The sequence below is a fragment of the Condylostylus longicornis genome, unplaced genomic scaffold (assembly GCF_029603195.1).
Source record: "Condylostylus longicornis isolate FDR11 unplaced genomic scaffold, ASM2960319v2 ptg000048l, whole genome shotgun sequence".
NCBI classification, from domain to species: Eukaryota; Metazoa; Arthropoda; class Insecta; order Diptera; family Dolichopodidae; genus Condylostylus; species Condylostylus longicornis.
Window position 1 is genome coordinate 13,700,222 of NW_026578017.1, and position 26,168 is coordinate 13,726,389.

At 24.3% G+C, this 26,168-nt stretch overlaps 2 protein-coding genes across 2 annotated transcripts in view; both read left to right on the forward strand.

The window, feature by feature from the left end:
• Positions 1-26,168, forward strand: part of LOC129610868 (esterase B1) — a 58,650-nt gene that overhangs the window by 26,243 nt on the left and 6,239 nt on the right. The window contains exons 2-6 of the mRNA XM_055523637.1: positions 21,138-21,450; positions 21,764-21,914; positions 22,905-23,465; positions 24,415-24,617; positions 25,202-25,670. Coding sequence (XP_055379612.1) covers positions 21,138-21,450; positions 21,764-21,914; positions 22,905-23,465; positions 24,415-24,617; positions 25,202-25,670 — 1,697 coding nt within the window. The remainder of the gene's footprint in view (positions 1-21,137; positions 21,451-21,763; positions 21,915-22,904; positions 23,466-24,414; positions 24,618-25,201; positions 25,671-26,168) is intronic.
• LOC129610754 (DBF4-type zinc finger-containing protein 2 homolog) lies at positions 9,835-10,821 on the forward strand. Its single transcript, XM_055523444.1, has 2 exons — positions 9,835-9,903; positions 9,967-10,821. The coding sequence occupies exons 1-2, from the start codon at positions 9,835-9,837 to the stop codon at positions 10,819-10,821; spliced, it is 924 nt and encodes a 307-aa protein (XP_055379419.1).

A 26,168-nucleotide genomic window follows, 5' to 3' on the forward strand; every position in this document is an offset into this window, starting at 1 on the left:
TAATTTTGGTAATATGACAATTAAATATAACATAAAAATTTTAAAATTTTTATAAAACAAATTAAATGTTTATGATAAAGTTTGAGTAACCTGTAAATTTCTTAAATGTGCACCCTAAAAGTTTGGTTCTTTGAGAAAATTTCTTAAATGTGCAGCCTAATGGGATTGCAAGCAAGAATTTATCGAAAATAATTGATTTTTAATAATACATAGGCTTCGTAGATATGCCAATATTGTACCTTTGGCAGAATCAAGACGTTACCTGATAAAATTTTTTAAGTTGTAAATTTGACGAACTTTTATATTTATAATAATTTTACATGATTCATGGTATTTTATAAAAGTTAATATGTATACTTAAATAAAATCTTCAAAAAACTAACTGGGTTAAATTCTAATAATAAAACAAAAAAATTCCTAACATTAAATGAATTTGCTATAAAAAAACGTTTGTTCCTTTTTTTTTATTATTCGCTCATACAAATATTCGTTCATTGATCTCTATAAGTTTTATGTGCACAAGAATTACATAAAATACCTTTATATATGCATGAATGTGTACATATATGTACATAAAATGTATACAATATAGATAGAGAATATATTCCGCCCATATATTCTTTTAATAAGGTTCCATATATAGTATAATATCAAAGTTATCACAAAAAGAATGAAAAAGTACTAAATAAACATATGTATATATTATAATGTATATATGTATGTACATATAAGCATATAAAATCTATAGGAAGAAAAATTAAAGGACTTGAATAATAAAGGAAAATATTAAAAATGTGTTTATCTTTAATTAGAAAATTAATTTATTTTTAGAAAGGATTTAAAAGTTGACTTTTAAAAGTCAGCAAAACAGCACAATGTATACAATAATATTTAAGTTTATATGTGTGCATATGTATGTATACATATATACTTATTTATTGATTATACTCCGCGTTGATTGTTATACTTAAATTTTAGTTTACTTGACTATTGTTATTTCATATAGAGAATTGCATTGGTGACACATCAGGATATTAAAATGAAATTTTCAGTTAGATAATAGCAAAAAATTATTTGAATTTAAAAGATTCAAGCACCTGTGTGCATATTTTCATTTCATATTCTATTTCAAATATTGTGATAAATTCAGAAAATGTTTAGAAATTTTAAAAATGAATTAAAAATAGCTCAATATTGTTTTTTAGAAAAAAAAAAGAAAAAATTTTTTTTCACTATTTATGGGATTAATTCAACAATCTACAAGTTTTTGAAAATTCACGCCTGACCTATGAAAATTGTATGAATTCTAAATTGTCGCTTTCGAATCATATTCATGTCATTAATAAAACTTTAAAAAGGACATAAAAATGTCCTTTTTCAGTTTAGTTTAAATTTAAATGTAAATAAGAATAAAGATTTCTTTTCCATTTAAGTAAAAATGCGTTATGTCTTATGCCAACATGATTCAATAACGATATGGGTTTAGTTATTATTAGGTTTAATATAACTAGTATTTTGTGAACTTCGTCTGTTTAATAAAAATTTTGATTGATTAAATAATATGCTAACTGATTTCGAGTTTTACAATATTAGAAATAATTAAAATAATATTTTAAACTTTTAATTACTTGTTTCAACCTTATGTCAGATAATTGTGGAAAAATTTAATTGCAAAAACTCCTTTGGTCGGTGTTTCAATTCTTTTTATATATAAACATAGTTTTATGTACCTGTACCTGTATATACATATTAAAAATTTGTTATAATTATAACTTTAAGAAATAATTTCGTTAAACTTCTTAAAGAATATGATATGTAAAATAAATATCCTGCTGTTTCTATAAATAATAAAATAGAAAGTGCTACAGAAAACTTTCTGTTCTAAATATACTATTTAATATATATAAGATGTACATATATAATATAAGAGTTCTGTAAATTACTTTACTTTTACGATTACTTTGAACACAAGTTTCTTAGAATCCACAACAATTTTAGTTGAGTCATAGAAATGTAATATTTAAGTATATTCATAGATACATATTGTATTATTCAATCAGTGTAATATACTGTTATAATAAGTACCTAAGTTTAGAAAAGTGTGTATTCATTATTTTGTACAATACTCAACATTTATTTTCGTATATACCACAATTAAAAGTGTGTAAATGATTTTTGTACATTTAAAAAAAATTCATTTAAGATCTTCAATTATTTTTTATATATGCATATTATATAAAACCAATATTCTGAATATTAATTGGAAAATATCGCTTGAACGAGGTTGATAAATTATATTATTGTGTTTAATTTAATTAAATTAAATTTATAATCAATGAACCATATAAAATTTTTCATTTGAATTTAGATAATGTATTTTAATTATTTTATGCATATATGTTTAAATAATTTATATATTATTTAATTATTACTGAAATAATATAAGTATTATTGATAAATTAAATTTAAAAGAAAAACTTAATTTTTATAATCATACTGTTCTAGCTGTTTATTTAGGTTGACAGTGACATTTCAATGAATGCGAAGTATTTTAAGATCATGATCGTAAATTATGAATATGTACAATACAAGGATTGAAATTTCTATCCGGCCAGTTGATAGGATTAGCTTGATTGTATTTATACTATACGTTTAATTTATTTTTAGATCATGTATACACGAGTATTTACTACAAATGTGGGATTATAATGAATATTTTCAATCAATCACAGCTATAAAACTTGTTCGTACATTTTTTATATTTTGAATTTTTGCATTCTCAATTATTAAAATTCGATTTAAATTATAAACTTAATTAAAATTCAGATTATTTAAAATTCCAGAAATAAAAAATTTTATATTTAATTATTTTAGAACTTTTTTCTTAATAAACTTTCTATACTATATACCGGAATCACAAAAATATTTCATCTAAAAAACACTTAATTTTTTTTAAAGTGTGTGTGAAATTTTTTGAAGTGTTCAAAATTCATTTATCTTTCTTAAGAGAAATAATTTATCATTGTGAATATTTTAAAGGTCATGAATATTATTGTTATGTTACAGCACTTTTTTTTTGGGGGGGTGGGAGGAGAAGTGCACAAATTAGCATATTTAATATATTTTTCAAAGAAATTCAGTGTTGAAAAATTTCAAGTATTCCCTAATGAAGTGGAAATTAAAGAAAGCGGGTGAGATATGGAAATTTATTTTATTTTACGCTACGTTAAAAACTTATCATATTTTGTGATTGATTTTGAAGTGTTAAAAATTATCATAAATATCTTGATAATTCGCTGAAAAATTTATATTTTTTATAATAGGAAGAATACTTTGCTTTTTTTTTGCTTATTAATTAAGTATACATTAATTAAGTATACAATTAAGTACACATTGATAACAAATTTCTGAAACAAATTTTCTGGATTCCCTGTAGCAACCGTCATTGATTAACATGAATTCTATAGCGAAACAACTTATTGGAATTTTATAGTTCTTAAATTTAAATTGTGTTTACGGAAGCAGTCGACTTACATTATAACGTGTTCTGATATTGTCCTGGTAATCCAGCAAGAGTCTATCATCTTTAGTTTAAAGTTAAAGCTTTTCTTTAAATACATTTTTTTTCAATTTACGCAAATTAGAGCAGTATCTCTTATACAAAATGATATACTTATAATACACATGTTCATATTGTCCCTTAACTTTGCATAACTTGTTTCAATCTAATGGCAATTATGTGTGTTTAGTCGTTTTCGTTGTTGTGCATATTAAATATGTATTACATGTGCATATTATATAGATAGGTACATATAATATTATCTATAGTTTTTAAAATTTTATTCTTAATGTAAAGTGACTTGAATCTATTTGCATAATACGTACATAAATGCATTGTTAATAAATTTAATATCAAGTTCAAGAAAATTCATGAAAAGCAAGTTTAATATTGAAAAATAGTTAAAAAATTTTTTTTTTTTGCTAAAACTTATATAATACTGACATTGAATTTACCTGTAATTTTAAACCTGAAGTATATTCACTTAAGAGTAAGTGTATTTATTTTAGGAATTAAGTAAGTGTAAAATAAATACTACTATTTTTTAATTTAGAAATATTTTAAATAATATATGTATAAAAAGCTATAATAAAGTTATTTGCTTTTAAACTTTTATCTTGACTTAATTTATTGGCACCTGATACAATACTTTCAATAAAAACGTAACTAAACTTGTTATAGAGTGTTTTAGACTTTCAAGCTCTTACACATAATGTTTGAAAATATGAACGTACATAATATATACATACAAAAATAATTGAATAATATTATTATTAAACATAAAGATATTAAATAACAATATAAGATTGTAATTAACACCCTATAAAAAGTATTCACACAAGTAGTCATGCATACTAACTTATACATAGGATATACATATATGAATGTAATATAAGAATATAAGATGAAAGTTTTACAAGTATCGTAAAAATTTTTTATAAAATACTGTGGCAATTTTGTTTATAAATTTCTGTGGCAGATCATTGTTGGCTAGTTTTTACAATGTATCAAGATATACATATGTCAATGTATCAAGATATACATATGTGTGTATATTAATACAATGATCTTGATATATTGAGATCGTACACACAAAAATATTCTTAGTATGAGTTGAAGGGCTTAAAATGGTTCAGTAAGTAAGTTCAAGTCGGTGAGGAACGAAGCAACTTTTCAAATAAAAAGGTTAATAGTTAGAACAATACGTATGTATGAATGCATACTTTCAAAAAATACCGCGTATGTATAAACAAAGTAGTATTATGAGCTATATTGGCTGTATACCTTTTATTTAATATGGGCTTGTAAAAGCCTTCGATTAAAAATAAGAATGAGAAAGAATTGCTAAATTTGCTCATCTTTCATGACTCAATGAAATACAACAAGTTGCTTAAAACAGATCGAAAAAGGCAGGTTCGTGGATAATTTATTAAATCATGAATTTTTGTGTCATTATTGTACACTTTGTTTGAAATCTAACATCAAGAGCAAGACATGCTTACTCAGTATATTTTTCAATATTTTCAATCACCATTATTATTTTCATTTACGTATGAATTATTACATAATTTGTTAGAATTTTTGAAGAATTTTACAAGTCACTTTTGAATGTTTCCAATTACACTTATGTAGGAATTTTAAATAAAATCAACACTAATTGAAAATCACAAATTAAATTTTCAAGATTTTTATTGAAGGTGCGTTATCAATGACATTTTCGTAGCAAAAAAATATCGTTCAATACTTTTTTGGGAAATAACATTTATTAAACATTTGTAGCTCAGGTATAGGCATTTCTTTTGCCGTTATTTCCAAATTTATTGACCTTTATTTTTCCTCTGCTGGAATAACCTACGTTTTAGTCGAGAAAAAATTGATGGAAGTGATTTTAACTTAAATTTTTTTTTGGCAGAATCTAGTAAATATATGAACAAAGTACACTTAGAATGAATAAAATCTGGTTCTGTTTTATTTAAAAAATATTTGTTTACGAAATTAATTTTTGCAATTCCATTAGAACATTTTTTTATAACTAATAAACAAGTTATTATTTAAAAATTTTATTATAAGATTTGATTTCTATTTTATGCTATTTATTAAAGTGATTTTAAAGTAATTCTTCTTAAAATTAAATTCAAGTGGGGTAAAAGTTCAGGTTAAAATAAAATCAATAGAATTTGCTGAGATCCCCGCGACTAGTTTTTGTTTTATATATTTGGAATGATAGTCAGTTTAATGATTTATATCAAATAATGTACATTTGGATGCTGTTACTCTGCTTAACTAACGTATGAACATAATTTCATAATTATTCTCATATTATTCGTCTAAATTTTTTCAATGATAATAAATTTTGTTTCGTCTCCTATTTTATTTTATGATTGCAATTTTTTTAATGGATTTTACTAGTTTATAATTCAATTATCCACATTTTAAATTTTTAAAGGAATAAATACATATCTAATTCTTGGAATTGTGTTAAAAATTGTATCGTAGATATAAAATATAATTAGACATTATAAAAATTTCATCCACATTAATAAAATGGTATGAGTATCAAATAAATAAAATTATTACAATTTATGGCGATGAAAATTCGATGTAACATGATAAGTTGTGGAATCTTTACAAGTTTTTAATTTTAAGCACCAGAATAGCAAGAATTAGCATTTAAACTTGAATTTTATTTTTTAATGTGAACTGAGATAATGTTTAGTGCAGTAAAAGTGGACAAAGAAAAATTGTAATTAAACTAGTACATTATTTACAATTAATTAAGTACTTTTGACGTATAAAAGTTTTAAATAAAAATTTTTAAACAGGTTTTCATTTTAAATTGTATGTAGGAAAAAAAATGTTGTAAAACGTGATCTAAGTAGTTGATGTTTTATAAATAAAATTATTTTCATATTCATTTTAAGCACAAGTGATTTAATTAATAAATACGATTTAATTAATAAATACGAATAAGAATAATTTTATATGAAATTATATAGTAATAATTTATCGACATACAAAGTAAAGTCAAATTTTATTTATTTTATTGTAATTAACGTAGTTGTACCTTGAAGAAATCAATTAAATATGAAACAAATAATTTATTAAGGAAAGAACCGACTAAATATGTGAGAGCACAACAATAATGTAAGGAACCAATCTTATCTTATTTTCCAGCCGAAATTTAAAATGTCATTATTATGTATAAAACTAAAGCAATACACGTCATACAGAATTCGATCAAATAAATTTTTTTAGAGTACTTGCACTTCGCGAACACATCTCTTAAAATGATTCTTAATAATATTGCATTCTGTCGAAATATACGTGTGTATTATACACTCATACATATTATAAATATCTTAAAGGGTATCTGTTAATTGAACGCGTAAATGACCATAAAAAATTTGTCGCGGCAGATGAATTAAAAAAAAAATGTGACCATTTTGGAAATTTACTGATATAAGTAATATTTTTTATGACATTTTCATCACAATGGACTGACATAATATAAAAATTATTTTTTGGAATCTAGCATTTATACAATCTAGTGGGGTTATTCTCTTTAGCATATTAACATTATTTTTTTCAATTATTTTTCAATATTTAAAATAAAAGAAGCAAACAGAGAATGAGTAGGTTATTTCATGGTGGTTAATCTTTAAATATCTCTTTAATTTGCAATTCAAATTAAAAATTTTAAATTATGTGCATAGTTAATTTAAATAATTGCATTTTTAAAAAATTTTATTGCTATTTATAGAGCTACTCAAGTAAATTTCTTTCAGTCTATATTCAATTTATTTTTAAATGTGGTGGGAAATTCATGTTTATATTAACTATAGTATTTTTTTCAAATATTTGCAAACATCAAAATTAGTTATTACATTAATTTACATCTTATTAAACTAAAAACATATACAGTAATTAAATTTTAATTTTATTAAATGAAATCAATATATTTTGCATTCATTGTAATATTGTTGCATTATGTACATTTCTATATGTCAATACGTTTATAAGCATAACTTTCAAAAATTCTTTAATTATACCAAGGATATTGTCACACTAGCATCACCCGATAATTGACATAAAAGCTTCATAATTTGATTTATAACATCTTAACAAGTCATAATAATTTTTTACAAAAACTCATTGCAAATATTATGCTTTCTCACAATTAAAACAATTAAGTTTAATTAATATAAATTTTTAAAAATTTCAAGGTGCACAAAATTTCAAACATTAAAAATAAACAATTTAAATATGATTATAAATGGCTATTTTAATGACTGTAAAATTTTTCATAATTAAATCAAATTAAAATTGTGGCATATAATAAAAAAAATGTGATGTGATCAGCTCATAACCGACCGCAATGATTTTGTAATGAAAATGTTACAGAAGATTAAACGAGAAAAAAAATAGAGTTGGCCTTGTCAACTCTGTGATACCCGTACGAATTCGTTATCCTATTTGCGAATAACTAATGTGCCATAACTAACTATGGGGCAGACTATGACTTTAATTTGCCGTATTACCATATTAATTTATGCAAAATTTCACTGCTATGTGTTTTTCAAAATACTGGTTGTGCCAAACTACTATTGAAGTTGTATGGCAGCTACCAGAAAGAGCCAAGAAATTTTAGCGAATTTTATCAAGCACATCGGCCCTACTAATATATTCGTTTGTGTGAAATTACAATACCACAACTTTTATAGTATCTGAGATATAGCCAAATAAATTTTGAAGTTGTATGGCAGCTACCCGAACCGGTACTCCGATCACGTCCAATTTAAATAGGGTTCTGGCACAACAAAAATTAAAAATTTTCAAATTAAAATTTTGTCGGGATCTACAAATATGGGTGTTATAACAGTAAATGTGTACATACATACATATTTCAACAGTAAAGTGAGAAAAAAATGTTTATACATATTTAAAGTTTTACTTTAGCTTACAGAAGATTAAGATGTAAACTTAAATTTCCATCATTTTATATTTTGTAATTTAAAACTTTGCCAAAAGTTTAAGTTACAATTTTTTATAATATAGAAAATCTTGATTGAAATGGATACTGTCATGATTTAAATCTCTTTTACTTTACTTTTGCGTAAATCAGATGCCAGTAGAAAACTGTAATAAATATTTCAAAATGGAATATGATTTTTTAACGAAAAGTTGTAAGAGTATAATTTACATTTAAAAGAACTCTAATATTATAATATATATGAAAGAATTTTTTGTTTTTAATATAAAATATGAATGTAAGTACTCAATTGCATAAATATTATTTTAAGAAAAAGATCTACAGGAATCTATCATAATTTACATACATATATACATAAATATGTATATGGAGGAGAATAATCTTATGATTTGTGAACAATATTGTAAGTTCACTCTGAAATTAAATTTGTGTTGTTTATTTTATACATTTCATATTGAAATTAATTAACAAGCAAGGTAAAATATAATAGGTTTCAAAACTGTTTGAGCTATGTGTGTACATACTCGTATATATTTTTAAAAACTTGAGATTAAAATAGTAATTTATAGCATTACATATCACGTCAGTGGTACACTATAAGAACAGCATCTTTCTAATACTAGAATTAAATATAGAAATTTTTATTTTGATATCCAAACTTATCATTAAAACATTATGAAATGTAATTTCTAAAACTAATCAAGATTTAGTCTAAAAATTCCACGACAACCTTATATAATTTCACTGACAACTTTGAAAAATATGATAGAAGTAACCATTATTTGATTTCGGTGTTTTGATTTTATAAAATACCGAAAAGTTTTCACTTGTAAACCTCATTGAAAAATTTAGTGTAAGACCTAAGATTAAGTTACCTTGTGTTTCATAAAGCAGTAGTACCAATGGTACCGTTCAGCAATGTATAAAAATCTAAAAAGATATGATTAATTTTAGGAGAAATTCGTGATTCCTATATTAAATAAAGTAACATTTCGCATGTTTATTAAACAAAACATATAAACTATAAAAGTTTGAATTAAAGTATCAAAATACAAAAAAAAAATTTTCATCAAGTTTTCATTCCAATTAAAAAACTAAGTTACCTTTTCATTTTTAATTCAGAACGAAAAAAGTTTTCTCAAAAATTACCACAAAAATTTTATTCTAATAAAAATTCTTAGCGAATTAAATTTAAAATTTTTAGTGTAAAATTTCAGAAAAATTAAAAATTTTCAGTAGTTTCTTTAGGAAAAGGTAAAAGTAAGAAAGTTTTCATTATTTCATAATGTGTGATCCCTGTGGAATGCCGTGTTGTGATCCATGTGATCCCTGTTGTGCTGGCCCCTACAATGAGGTAAATTTTCTTTAAAAAATATCTAATTTTTTTTTTGAAAATATTTTAATTTTTATCTTTTAGCGTTCGCCTCAATGTTATTCTGGTGCTGAATTAGATGCTTTACCACAATGTGCTCCAAGATGTCCACCACCAAGGCCCAAATGTATAACAATACAACAGCCACCACGTTTAGTGTGTAAAAAACGCATTGTATTTATTAATAAAACTATACCAGAACCAATGGTTGTTAATCGTTGCAAACAAATAACAATACCAAAAGTTGTTGAAACAACTAAAGTTATTAAGGTACCGAAATTAACATGGGTGTCACAATTGATTAAGGAACCTCGTATTGTATATTATCCTTCGATGATACCAGATCCATATGTTGTTTGTTGTCCACGAAAAATTTGTGAACCAAGAGAAATATGTCAAATGATATTGTGTCAACCGAAGCCTCAAGTAATAGATGTACCACCACCACCAGAATATTGTTGCTATCCAACGGGTCCAACAAGATATAAACCAAGCATACCGTGTACACCATGTCCAATAAGTAAATGTGATCCATGTGGACCAATGCAATGTTACCCAGCTGGACCATTTGGTCCTTATTCACCTTGTAGTCCATGCAGTCCAGTATCTGGAACAAATGCAGTTTGCGGACCGTATTCATCTAGCAGAGCACTTACACCTTGTGGTCCGACAACCGATTTACCCTGTGGCCCTTATATACCATGTGGTCCATTTAGTCCTACTCGTTCCTGTGGACCATATAATTTGACTAGAAGTAATCCATATGGACCAACTTTAGGTGGACCATGTGGTCCATATCCTACACCCTGTGGGCCATTTCCCACTTCTTTACCAAGTTGTAATCCTTTACCACCTTTTATTTCTTGTCCACCTTTATCGGGTTGTCCACCTTGTTGCTAGGGTTATTTTTATTTTATTTTTTGTTAAAATTTTGTATATAGGGTCTAAACACACAAACTAAAATTTTTTTAATCTGTCAAAATTAAAATTTTTAATAAGTCTATGTTTCTAATTTGTCAATAATGTAAATTTTTTGTTTGTTTATTTTTCTGGAAATATAAAGTTAAATACGAAAATTTCCTGTTTGAATTTAATTTTTTAATTTGCTTGAGTTGAAAAAGTTTAGCCTTTAACTATTTGCAAATCAACTGTTTTTATTGCATTTCAAATATTTTTAGATTTAAACGAATTGAAACTAAGCTCTAATTATAGTTAAAAAAAACTCTTAGAAAATTCTTAAATTCTTTTGTGATATAAAGGATCTTATCTTCAATTATTTTAGTTCTAGAATTTCTTATATTTATAATGAAATTTAAAAGGAAAAAGGCATATTTTCGTATTTTTTATAATTATGAAACTTTATAATCTTCTATTGTTCTCTTGTATTATGTTAAAAGTCTGAAAAGGAGGAAAAAAGCATTTATTTTACGGTCTACGTTTTCTTTTCCTTTTCCTATTGGAGTTATCCTTTCTTTATATTTTCGTTCTTATTCTTATTCATTTTAATAAAAACGATGAAATAAAAATGAAAATTTGAGATGAAATTTTTTTTCCATTTTTCCTTTCTTTTCCTTTTGAATTCCGTTTTTCATATTTTTAGTAATTTAAATGAATTGTTATCGAAAAAGTAGAAGAAGAAAGTTCTCTTTCAAAAATTGCTGCTATGCTTAAAGATCTAGCAAAGTATATTTTTAAAGATTGCAAAAATTTTTCAGTTTACAATTTGGATCATAAAACTTTGTAAAGTTGCAATTTGAATACCACAAATTTTTATGAATTAAGTGGGAATTCGTGCATATCGTGAATTATCGAAAGCTAGTTTTTAGCAAATTTAATACTTTTATAATGAAATTATAATCAATGTCTAAATCGCTACAAATCAATCGCTTTCTTACAAATTTAATGTATTTTTTAGGACCTATATGTGTATAAGTATGTATGTAATTATACAAACATACATATTTACATATATGTATGTAATATTTTTTTTTTTCTGTTGTAAATTATTTTAGTGTTTGCTCTTTTGTATAACTTTTAAAGTCATGCAAAGTTTAAACCTTTATGAGTCATCATAACAGTAAAAATTTTTTACTGTCGCAAAGCAAACAATAGAAAGTATGTCGGTTATTTTTTCACTTTTTCCGGAATTTTTGAATGACATATTAAATAAAAGTATGTACTATGCATTCAAAACTAATTTATCAGAAATTTTTATACAAAATAAAATTTTAAGATCGGAAAATTGTTTGTTTATAAGGCGTACATACATGGCTATATGTACTGCGTTTGTATAATAGACACAATTCAGTTTTATTTGTAACGGCTTTAATGAATAAATGATATATGTACACACTTACTTACATGTGTGTTCCTATATATATCTGCGAGAATACAAAACGAACTCGAATAAATTTTTTTTAATAACAATTAAAACCCTGTGCCTACACTGTTTTTACAAAATATGTAGATTTTAAAGGATGTCCTTCTGGTTTCGCCTGATAATTCGTTTGATGCAGAAGATATTAAATTTTTTTTTATTTTTTGTCAATTAATAAAATTATACGAAATTACATAAATGTATTGATGCATTTTGTAAACTTATTGAACTTACTGAAACAAATCACAAAATTTTTTTTAAAAGTCCACCAAAATTCGCTAAAGCTCAAATTGTAGTTGAGTACGACTTTTATTAAGTTCATCTATTAATTTTTGAAATATATATTATTACTTTAAGCCTTAGCAATAGCTGTCTGATTCTCTATTTTAATTTTAAATATTAAACAGAATAGTTTAGGGTAAATATTCACAAAATTTAACCACAGAAAATTGCATATGTTATAAAAATATCTAAAATGATAAAAATTAAGTAAGCATAGGAGTTACCAGTCGTTTTTTGGCAAATCATGTTTTCGTTATTTTCGCTCAAAAATAATTTGTACATGTGTAGGTATCTCATATCAGTCACATAAAAATTTAATAGTAAAAGTTAAGACGCATTTTCGCGCTACAAAAGAATGCCAGTTTCAATTTAATTTTTCCTGGTGAAAGCATTCACTTCCTATTGAAAAGGAAATTATAAGACTGAATTCCTTTAAATAAAATGATTAATAAAATAAAGTGAATAAATTACAAAATTGTTTAAAAAAAAATTTAAAATTCGCCAATTTTGAATATTTTGCTATGCCATTATTAATATTACATATTATAAAAATACAAAAACGGTAAAATCTTAATACAGAAAAGAAAAACAATATTAAACTAGCATGTTGCTACGTACACACATATTTAGAAAGTTATGCAATAATTATAGAGGATGGTCAGTTACAAAAAAAAAAAAAAACTGGATTATTAAAAACAAGTTTTATTCCATCTATTGGTTTTCTTAATTATCTTTATCTCTTTTGCACATTCCATTAATTCAATAACGCATTTTTAATACTCACCAGATGGTTAGGGTATTAGATTCTCTAATTTTTATTGATTTAACACAAAACACAAAAACGAAAATGTGTAGTGGTCATCCATCAATGTCAAAAAAGGTAATGTGTGCAACCTTGAGATATTTTTTATAGTCTATGAAAAAAAAAGAGTTGATCAAAAAATTTAACCTCTTTAAAAAACCGGTTTTTTTTAATGAAATTGTAGCGTTTTTATTAAATTTCATTTAAAATAATTTATTCAATATTAAAATTATCTGAACAGTAGTAACTATGAACAGTTCGAAATATATACGTACATATGTTTGTAAATATGGAAAATCAAATGAAATTTATGAGCAGGAGTTTTGTTGACTAAACACAAATATTTTTTATTTACAAATATTTTTCTATTTCTGTTTTTGTTAATTTCGCAATATTTTGTGAAATAATTTTGAAATTTTTTTAATATATGTACATACATATGTACAATATAATATACAAATATTACTCACTTTCCTATGAACTTCAAATAATTTAGAACTGTTTAGTTTTTTTTGGAGTTTTTATTAATAATAATTGAATAATTTTGCGGCTTATTGTCTTTGAAAATATCGAGATTGTTTACAGTTTCTAAAATCACTTGTAAGAGAATTTTTTTGATATTTATTATACATATGCGCATACAAAGAGAAGTGAAACTGAAATTTTTGCAAAGCGGTTCAGAAAAAGTGTGTTTTAAGAGACAAAAAACAATATGTTAATTATTATAACGCTAAGTAGCTAACTGATGAATTAAATAGTTCATGCGTATGTGTGTATACATATTCAACTATTGTTTTTGTTTTAAGTTTTTGAGATGAGATTGTTTTACTTAGTATATTTTTTTAGTTAACATTAGGACTCCGATTTACGATAATTTGGATTACGACGTCTTTGTTTTAAAATTTACTATTACAGAAATAATTTAAAGAATATTGGAAATGAAACATTACTGTTGCGTTTATGTCTTTGACAATTCATCCCTACCTATTTACCTACTACTTATTCTTATATTAATAAATTAATCAAAATCATAATTCATATTATAAGATATAATCTCAAATTAAGTTTTAAATCTTAGAATATTTTGAAAATGCTTTTTTCTTCAGCAACTGAATTCTAAATGCCGATTTTAAAATTATGTATGAATGTATGCACTCCTAAATTTTCGAATAAGATTAACTCTTTACTTAATGTTGGACAATTATTAAAATAATTAAATGCATTTTAATCATAAATGTGAAAATTAAGTAAATTAGATTCATTATACTTTTTGAAATTTCCTTGCAAATTCTTGAAAGGAAATGAAAAGATCTTTGTGTGATATATATAGTTACATTTGGGTAGGTATAGGTATAATGCATGTATTTATATGAATAAGATTAAATCGCGATGAAAAACCCAAAGGAAATGATGAACGTTTTCAATTTCCGTCTAATTTTTGCAAAATGTATTTTATATTAAATAACTTTAATTAACCAATAAACTTTAAATTTTTTTTAAAATTTAATTTCAAAATTACTGTGTATGTATAATTTAATTTCGTTGTTTATTTGTTTATATAACTATAAAACACAATCAAATACAAATCTAATTCAATTTTATATTATAAATTTTGTTTTATAAAATAAATTTTTAGTGATTTTGAGGTTTTCAATGTTGTTTCAATGTTTTTGAAAAATAAAATTGTTATATCATAAATTAGATTATAATTGACATTAATTATTAAAATTTTTTATTCAGAACTTTGATAAATAAGTAGACTTTTGTGTTGAAATAAAATGATTTTGCAATTTATAGAAATAAAAATAAGAGAGCAAAAATCCTTTGTGTTTGAAAGACTCAATATACCTAGAAAGGTACATACTATGTACCTAGTTTATAACTAATATACATAATTATTTTATGGATACTTAATTGATTATTTTTTAAAAGCTTCAAACCATATAAACATTATCATTATCAAACTATAGATTAAAATATAATTAAATTTTTTTATTAAAATTTAAAACACTTTAAATAACTTTTAATGATAAGATATTGAAAATAATTTATTAAATTTATTATACTTTTTTACTAATCGTATTAATTACAAAAGTGTGGTTCGATTAAAGAAATCTTGAAAATATTTTTGTGTTGAAAAAAAAATCATTGTTTGTGTGTCAAATTGTGTTTGATCTTTATAGGAGGTCAAGGAACATAATTATCACAATAAAGAAGGTTATTCTCTTATTGGAATTTTTATAAATTTTCAAAGAATAAAAATTTTATCAATTATATATTGCGATAATTGGTATTGTTTAAAGAATTTGTTTTCGAACAAAATCTTTATAGTTTAATTGAGTAATCATGCTTTACTTTTATTATATAGATTTCTCACTTTTTAATTTAAAATATTAATGAGTTAAGAGAACACGCATTAGAGTACATTTGTACTTCATACAAAATAATGTTGTACAAATGTTAAATGCAGATTGGCGAAATTTATGCATACTTACTTTAAATAATTTTTCACCGTTATTGATATTAAATAATATAAATAATGAAATAATACAATAACCCATTTATAAATTTAGTAGCATTTTACATTTTGAGTGTTTCATTTGTTGCCTTAACAATTCGTAAGCATTTTTTATGCATAGAATAGTTAAAAGAATTTTAAATCTATTTTTTCTCTTAAAATTTCATTTGTTATTTAAAAATGTTATTTATTAAATTTTAAATCTCTAAATTAAATAACAATTATAAAATAATTTTATGACCTATGCACTTGATGTCAATTTGCTTTCCATAATCATATTTACATTGTATATAATATTTTATTGCTGTCTAGCTTTAATCCGCCTGTGCTATTATTAAAATAAGAACACAGTAATCAAAATATACAAAACGATCGAAATTTTCTTAGCTATCTGCAATTTTGTGTGTTTATTTTCGAAAAAATTTTAAATATTATTACGTAAATAATAATAATTATCAAATCGTCTTGCGCCAATATAAATTTTGCATGTCATCCTGCATAGCCATTTTTCCTAAATTTTTTTTCTACATATTTTGTTTTTGTTTTGCTTTTAAGCGTTTATTAAATTAATTCAATTCATCAGTTATAGGATGCGCATTCCAAATTTTGTTACTGGGAATGAAAATGGGAAACAGTGTTTATTTATTTAGATCTTTAAATTTAACTAAATCCTAGATATTAAAAAAAAAATACAAATTACAAACATTAACACAACATTTAGCGAATCCCAAAAAACTTTTTATTAAAACGGCTACCTTAATATGCTGCAGGTGATTATTCTTATTATTGTACTCAACTTGCTTACAACAACTTTAGAGTTTTAGGTTTAAATGTGCATAGTTGGCATTAAAAAATTTCGTCATTCATCGAATGAAGTCGTTACGTAGAAATTATATCTAAGTATAATCTAAGATATATTCTAACAAGTAACAATATTAAATGTCAAGTAGATGGTAGAAAATTAAATAAATGTTAATAAATAAATGTAAAGTAATAATTAAAAATTATAAAAAATAAACTAAAGCGGAAAAATATACTACAGTGTACAGTATATGCAGGTATCGCTGGTTCTCAAGAGAAAGGGTAGTTTTAACGGAGCCACGCTGGTGGGTATATGCCGTTATTGGGATATTTCCCCAGAATATTTGTTCAGATTCATCAAAAATATGAGTCTCAAAGGGCGCTCAAGAAGACACAGAGCACTTGCGATCAACGGTTTAGGTCGCGTTGTATTATTGCCCCCTTCTGAAATCTACAATCTACACAATCTGCGGTGTATAAGTACCAAAATATTATGTGTATTTTTAAATTAAAGTAGCCATTTTTTAATTGTTTATTTCTATTTCAAAGTTCATTATAATGTTTTAAATGAATCAAACTGTGTAAAATGACAATTAATTGCAATTTAATCAATTTTAATTAATAAATCTTATTTATTTCAATCCAACGTAATTAAGATTACATTGAGATTATTAAAACCTAAAGTTACTTATTTATGCATTGTTTTCAATAGAAAAACTCACTGTCTAATATAAATATCCTGTTTACGTCAATATCACGTTTTCGAATTTTTTAATCTTCTTGTCTATTTTTATAAAATTGATATAATTAAATATATTTTTACTGATCGTATTGCATACAAAACTAGATCGAATGAAAAGTATTGTCATCGTATCAAATTTTACATATCAAGTTTTAGACTGAAATGAATTTCTTCAAGATAAAGAAAGATTAAATTAAAAGCTTTTACTAAGTGTCGGTCTGTTGATCATTCGATTTGGAGGTGTATTTGCGTACACATCTACTTAAATTTATATTTGAGTTAACTCTTAATGTACAAATTGATCAAAGTTTGGAATATTTCAGGCATAAAAAATTTTATCTGAACTCATTTTTAAAAAAAAAATTAACAGATATTTTCAAACATTGCAAATAATATTTTATAATTACTAAACTAGTAAACTTTTCGGGAAAATCGAACCATAGAAATTGAAAAAATCAATTTACATTTTCAGACGTATATGTTAACTAACATATAGGTTACTTTAATTTTCTTAAAATTTGTAATAAGAAAAAAAAGAACATTTTCACAAACTTCTGCAATTCTTTCGCTATAGAGAAATAAGAAATTTATTGGTATTTATCAAAAAATGCACATTGCGGTCAATATGTGCTGACCAAATAAGAATTTTTTTATTGTAATCTTTGTTATATAAGAATTATTGTGAATTGCAATATAAAACGAGAAAACAAATAGAGTTGACCTTGTCAACTCTGTGATACCCATACGAGTTTGTTATCCTATGTACGAATAAAGATGCCATAACTGCCTATGGGACAGACTACGACTTTAAGTTGCCGTATTACCATATTAATTTATGCAAAATTTCAGTACTGTGTGTTTTTCAAAATACTGTTTGTGTCAAACTACTATTGAAGTTGTATGGCAGCTATTAGAAAGAGCCAAGAAATTTCAACGACTTTTATCAAACACATTGGCCCTACTAATATATTCGTTTGTGTGAAATTTCAATATCACAGCTTTTATAGTTTCTGAGATATAGCCAAATAACTTTTGAAGTTGTATGGCAGGTACCAGAAGGAGCCCAGTAATTTCAACAACTTCTATGTGACACATTGGCCCTATTAATATATTCGTTTGTGTGAAATTTCAATACCACAACTTTTATAGTTTCTGAAATATAGCCAAATAATTTTTGAAGTTGTATGGCAGGTACCAGAAGGAGCCAAGTAATTTCAACGACTTTTATATGGCATATTGGCCCTACTAATATATTCGTTTGTGTGAAATTTCAATACCATAACTTTTATAGTTTCTGAGATATAGCCAAATAAATTTTGAAGTTGTATGGCAGCTACCCGAACCAGCACCCCGATCATGTCCAATTTAAATAGGGTTTCGGCACTTACTACAATAAATCATTTGTGAAAATTTGGTGAACTAAGCTCAGTTAGTTTTTGAGTTATCGTTGGGACGGACGGACGGACGGACAGACAAAATTAAATTAAGTCAGAATTTGACGCTGATCAAAAACATACACTTGAGTCTATATGTAAGACCGTTATTTCTTAGCGTTACAAACGGTAAGGCAAATTTAGTATACCCTTCAAGCATTCGTTCGTACGGGTATAATTATGAATGTGTTTGTATTAAATCACATTTTATTCACATTGAAAAAATTCAACTTTAAACCCATCAAGTATACTGTACTGCATACTGTATATATGTATGTTAATGTATATGACGGAATGTCACTGAAGGAAAGCAAAAGTAAATAGAATAATTGCAGTCTGGCCGTTATAAATTTTACTGATAAGCAAAATAATTTTCAATATTATTATTATAATTAATTATCTTTAAATGTCTTATAAAATTAAAAATAAAAATTTATAATATTTAATAATCTCTATGTAATTAAAATACGAAGATAATGTTATTATATGTACACACATATATAAGTGCATATACATAATATGTATTTTATTATATTAAGGAAAACAAGAAATATAAAATTAATAAATTTATTTATTTTATTAATTAATTGCATAAATATTCGATTTTACTTTAATACTGTGTTAAAATTGAACTTGAATAACGTTAAAGATGTTTAAAGGTATAAAATTTCTAAACTGGTTTTCAATTAAAAAGCTAAAATCGTAATAAATTTCAGCGGTGGTAATAAAAAGTTTTAGTATTTTAATAATGAAACAAATAATATTTTTTTTTTAAATTTGTTTTTATAATATTATTTTGTTTTAAATTGCAAATAAAAATAGTTGGAGTTTAAGGTCAGTTTCTTACTAAATCTAAGTACATAACAAAGAATTGCAAACATTATTTTGATTTTAAACTTAATTTAAATAAAAAATGTTGTTTACATTGAGTTATTCAGCAGATTTTAGTTATTTGGCTGTAGATACTAGGTAATTCGGTCTCCCTTCATGGCAATTACACCAATTCAGTAATTATCATCCGAAATCACTTTTGAATGAGTAGAATAATATATAGGGAGGGCTATCATTTTCCTTACATCAAATTTTTTATGGACATGCAACCCGTTAAAGTAAATCGAAAAAGAACAAATATTTTGTACCCATTTCGTTTTTCTTTTGCTTTATTTTTATTTTTTCTTTATAGTCTGAGAGAATATTGAAGATAAACAACTCATGTTTTATGGAATTTCCTGAAAATTTCTTTTGCATTACAATCTTTTGTTTTTATTTTAAAATTAATAGCTTTGGTTCATAAACCAAATATAGACATAGTACGTACAGATATTTCATTTTTCGTTTGAAAGCACGTGTCCTTTATTGTTTGTTATTGATTTGTCGTCTCTACCTTCAAATTATGATATCATAAAAACTAAGTAATTTTTTTTTGTTCTTATTACTTTATTTCACTAATAAATGTTGACTTATTCTTAAATAACTACACACATAAATAAAAATTAAAGTGTGATTCATCCCGGATTTAGACCTTTGGTCATATTATAATAATACCATGATATAGATAGAAGAGCTCATTTTCTTCTTTTTGTAGGTTTTAATTGTATTTGTTGTTATTTAATTTCATAAGCATTGTGCTACAATCTTAATTTTTCGTTATCAGCACAGAGTTGAATTCAACTTATAATTTTTTTTTGGGTCTTGTTGGAAACTACAAGATTAGTAATTAAATTATACTTTATCAGTATGCTCCGTTCATATAAGATTACCAATATTATATAATAAAAGCAATGTTATCATATCAGACAAGAGGTCAGATTTTAGAGTGCAATTTGATTATTTAATGAATATTAAAAGGATTTCTGAAGAACAATAAAAATTATTTAATTAAAAAGACGACTGGGTCATAATTCTGATTATATTTTGCAGATTTTTTAAACAACATTTAAAATTCAAAAATTTTGATCAGACAATTTTTTTTTGCTCGAAAGCAGTTTAGAGTAAAAGTTATTGTTGCCTGCTGATGATTCAAAAAAATTTATTGTATAATGTACAACGTTAAAGTCATCTGTAATGGTTAAAATAGAAATTTTAAACAATTAAAGAGTGATATTATTAGCTCTCAAATTTCACAAATATAATTAAGTTCATTAAATTATGGTGTATCTAGTATTCTAGGCAATTATTTTTTATTTGACAATTTTTAATTTTAAAAATTTCTATAAAAATTCTAAAAATATGAATAAAATTTTTCTTTTTTTATATTTCAGATTCTTTCGGTTTCGTTTTCGGCAATATCGTTTGAAAACCAATGAAAAACATATTGTGAAAACATCATACGGTCCAATACGTGGTGTTAAACGAATATCAATATGGAATGATGCATTTTATAGTTTTGAAAAAATTCCATTTGCTAAACCGCCATTTGGTGAATTAAGATTTCGAGCACCACAACCACCAGAACCATGGACTGAAGTACGTGATTGTACAAGGGAGGGTCCAATGCCAATGCAAACAAATTTAGTTACAAAAAAAATTGAAGGTTGTGAAGATTGTTTATATTTGAATGTTTACACAAAAAATGTAAGTACATACATACATATTTTAAATCATACTTTTTTACAGTCGAAATCTTGATTTTAAAACAAAATTTTTTATCTCAATATTTGTACATACATATGTAGTCTCATTGATTTACAATACTTTGAAGGCGATTTAGCTGACTTTATAAAATTAATACTTCAAAAATATATTGAAATTAGTTAAAAATTTTTTTTAAATCAGTTTCGTATTTCGAATCAAAAGTCAATACTTTTTTTTGATATTCAAAATATTAAATATACATACTCGTTACATATACAAAATTTTAATTTCATTTTTATATACACTTGAACAGTTAAATCCAACAAAACCACTTCCTGTTATGGTTTGGATATATGGTGGAGGTTTTGAAACTGGTGGTGCAATTAAAGATTTATACAGTCCAGATTATTTTATGCAAAAGGATGTCGTTTTAATATCAATTACTTATCGTGTTGGACCTTTCGGTAAGTAAAAAACTTATTGGAATATTGAAAATTTTTTTGTATATTTTTGAAATATTTTGTTTTTTTCTATTGTGCTTCTCTATCGTATATATCTTTTGTGCATCAAGTGTTTAAAATCATTCATCCAATCATTTTGTTTTGTTATACATTGTTATACTTATATCTAAGCTATGTTCGATTATATTATAATCGAACACAGCTTAGATATAAGTATAACATTATTTTCATCTATTTTTTTATTGAATTTTTTTTTTTAAATCTCCGATTAACTCATTTAACAAAAAATTGTACTACCAATAATAACTGTTATAACAAAAATCTATATATGTGTAAATTTAGTGAGAGTATTAAGAGGAATAAATTTAAAATAAATTTGTTTTTAATGCATGTTTAAAATATTTCATGTTTGTAGATTTAATAATTAATTTTTAATTGTGTAGTGCTAGAAATACTTTAAAATTATTTTTGCACAAAATTTTAAATAAAATCAAAGTGTAATTAATTGCAATTTTGTTCACATCCAAAATTTAAATCTATACTATTTCTTCTTATGCTTTATAAATTTTAAAATTCTTAATTAGTTTACTTGCATTTCATTGCATGTGCTCGTCATTTATCAGCTCGTCATCAGCAGCATCCTGTCATGCAAAACAAAAAAAAAACATTAAAAATTTCATTGTTAAAACCGCATAATCGTATGTATGTATGTAACGTATAAATGTTAAATACTTCTGTTATAATTTTATGTTGTTTTCATGTTGCTAATTTTGTTGTAGTTTTCATTGTTTTTCAAAGTGAAAAAATATAAAAAAAAAAAAATCAAACATTCCAAAAAAAAAAAAAATTTGTTTTGTCTTTTTTGTTTTTATTTTTCATCATGCAATTTTCATAAAAATATCAAAAACTGCAAACAAAACAAAAATCAAAAAAATATAAAATTACAAAAACGAAAAAAAATATAAACGCCATAAAAACAATATTATTATAAAGGCTTTTTAAGTCTGGAAGATCCAAATGTAAATGTACCCGGAAATTCTGGTCTTAAAGATCAAGTATTAGCGTTAAAATGGATTAAAAATAATGTAGCGCAATTCGGTGGTGATACAAATAATATAACATTATTTGGTGAAAGTGCTGGTGCAGCTTCAACCCACTATATGTCAATAACTGATCAAGCAAAAGGATTATTTCAAAAAATGATATTACAATCGGGTACAGTATTATGCCCATGGGCTCAAGTACCACCAATACAATGGGCATTAAGATTAGCCAAAGAGATGGGCTATAATGGTGTTGATCATGATGAAAAAGTTTTTGAATTTTTAAATAAAGCTAAAAGTGAAGCGATATTAAAAGCTGAACAAAAATTATTAACAAATGAAGAACGTCATGTTTGTATTGTATTTCCATTTGGACCAGTTATCGAACCATATATAACAGATCAATGTGTTGTACCAGAAGAACCAAAATTGATGATGAGAAAAGGATGGGGACGTAATTTACCAATGATTATTGGTGGTACATCATTTGAAGGATTAATTTTTTACGGAGGTGAGTCTTTTAGCTGAATTAAGCAATTTTAAATTTAACCAATACGACCATGGCCAATAATTTTTTATTAGGAATTATCTAAATGAACTGGTAATAGAATGTATTTTTTTATATTCCAAAAAGCTGTATTTAGGCATACAAATTCAAAGCTAAATTAACATGAAATAGTTTATTGATATTAATATTAATAGTTGGCTTAACTTTGCAAACAGCGTTCATATGCCTACATAATTGTGTTTTTTATACATGAATTAAAGTTATTTGTAGAGTTCTTAAAATTCAGCGTTTTGGTTTCTGACAATAAAATCACAACTAAGGGTTTTTGTTTTTAATGCAACCTACGTAATTTTCAAAATATTTTTCCAGTTTAAAAGTTATGATAAATATTTTCTTTGCTTATGCCCAATTAAATTTAATTTTCTTTGAAAAGAAAATATATTAAATTTTTTATTTTACTTTTGTTATTTTTCCGCACACATTCGAGATTTCAATGTTTATTATACAAAAGTGAACTTTTTTATAAGTGAATTTTCAAAAAAAGTTGTCAACTTTTGCATTATTTCGAAATATTTAAAAAAATTGTTCCCAGTTGTCTGTTAAAGACACTTCCGAATCCAATTTTCAATTCGATCTAGACATAAAAAGTTTTTGCTTAATGAGAAAAATGGAGTCAAATTATTTTTGTAAAATTATTTTGCAACCCACTTATAATTTTCTACATGTATTATAAATGATATGAAAGAAATACGATTCAAATTCCTATTTTCTTTAGTTCTTATGTAGAACTAAGAGCAAAAAATCTGTTTTCACAATAACAAGCCAACTTGAAAGTTGCTCCTTTATTTTTACAATAGAAACAAAAATATTATTATAAAAAGCTAAGGATTTCGTTTTTTTTATTTTTATTTATTTTTACATGAAATTAATAATGAAAAAATTCTATTTTTAGAAGCAAAGAAAAATCCACAATGGATTAATGGTGATTGCCAATATGTTGTCCCATTAGAATTAAATTTAACAATTGGATCAGAAAAATCAATGGAATATGGAAAACGTTTAACTCATACATTCTTTGATGAAAAAGAATTAGAAAATTTTGCTAATAATCCCACAAGAGAATTATACAAAAAAGTTTTAGGATGTTATTTGGATGTAAGTTTTTTGTTTGATTTTTAGAAAAAAAAAAGAAAAGCATTTTGAATTCTTCTTTTCCAAGTATCGACATTTCTAAAATGATGTAAAAGAATTTTGTTAGAATTTTCTATATGCTCTAGAATTATTAATGAGATTTTGTTCGTATTTTCGTTCTTTATGATTTTTTTTTAAGTACTATTGTATTTGAATTGTATTTTATAAAATAACTTTAATGATCCTTTAAAGTTTTCGAATTGTTTTAAATTGAGTTCTCAATATTGTGTTTTTCAAATGGTTAGAATTTAGTACAAAAACATAATACAGCCCCAAGAATTTATATTTTAAGTATATTATTAGCTCACAAAATTTGAACTCACAAGTTGAGACCAACATTCGTGGTATTTGATATAATAATAAATAAAAAATGGATGAACTTAATTTGTAGACTTCGTGTGAAGGTTTTCGAAAATCATTCAAAAAAATTTCTTTCCATCACAAATCAGATTTAGAATTGTCGATACGTACAAAATACATTTTATGTGATTAACAGAAAAATTTTTATCTTAAAAACTTTCTCTTAAATGCTTTTAAAAATTTTCCAGTTATTTTCATATAAATTCTTTTGGCATGGTATTGAACGTACTATGAAATCACATTTTACATATGGATCTAAAGAATCATCAATTTATGCATATCAATTTGATATTGATTCACCAACACATAATTTAGTTAGAAAATTAATGTGTGGATGGCAAGTACGTGGAGCATGTCATGGTGATGATATGAATTATATATTTTTATCGGCAATAACACCGGATGTTCAAAAAAATTCAAAAGAATTAAAAGCAATACAAGAATTAATTACATGTTGGACAAATTTTGCTGAAACCGGTAATCCAAATTCAATTGAAATGAATCTCCCAGAATGGCAACCAATGACTGAAATTGAAATTAAAGATAATAAATTAAAATGTTTTAATTTTTCAATGGAACACAGTGATATGATAGAATTTCCAGGAGCTGAAAAAATGAGAGTTTGGGATAGTTTATATGAGAGTGTAGATTTAATTTAAATGTACAAGTTGTATATAGGGAATATGATTTATATTCTGTTTTTTTTTTTAAATTTTCCTATATAAATAATTAATATTAAACTATATATAACAATAATAATTTCTATAAAGTTATATGCGTATTAAATTTTGATATAAATTGTAAATATACGAGTATAATTGTATTTATTGAAAATTTTTATAATGTATAATGTAAGTATACATGTATTTCATGTACTATTGTATGTGCATACATTTCGTATATAATGTATGATTTTTTAAGCTTGTGTATAAAGAATAATGTGAAAAATTTTAGTTATAATAGAATTTAATTCTGTTTTTTTTTAATTTTTTTAATTTAAAATTAAAATTTTAATTCTTTTTTAATTACTTCACTTTTTTTTATCGAGATATTGTTAATGTACCTGAGGATGATTAAAAAATAAGAAACAAGAAATTTAAAATAATTATTATAATTAATTTATAATAATTATTTACAATTAAATTCGAAATATAT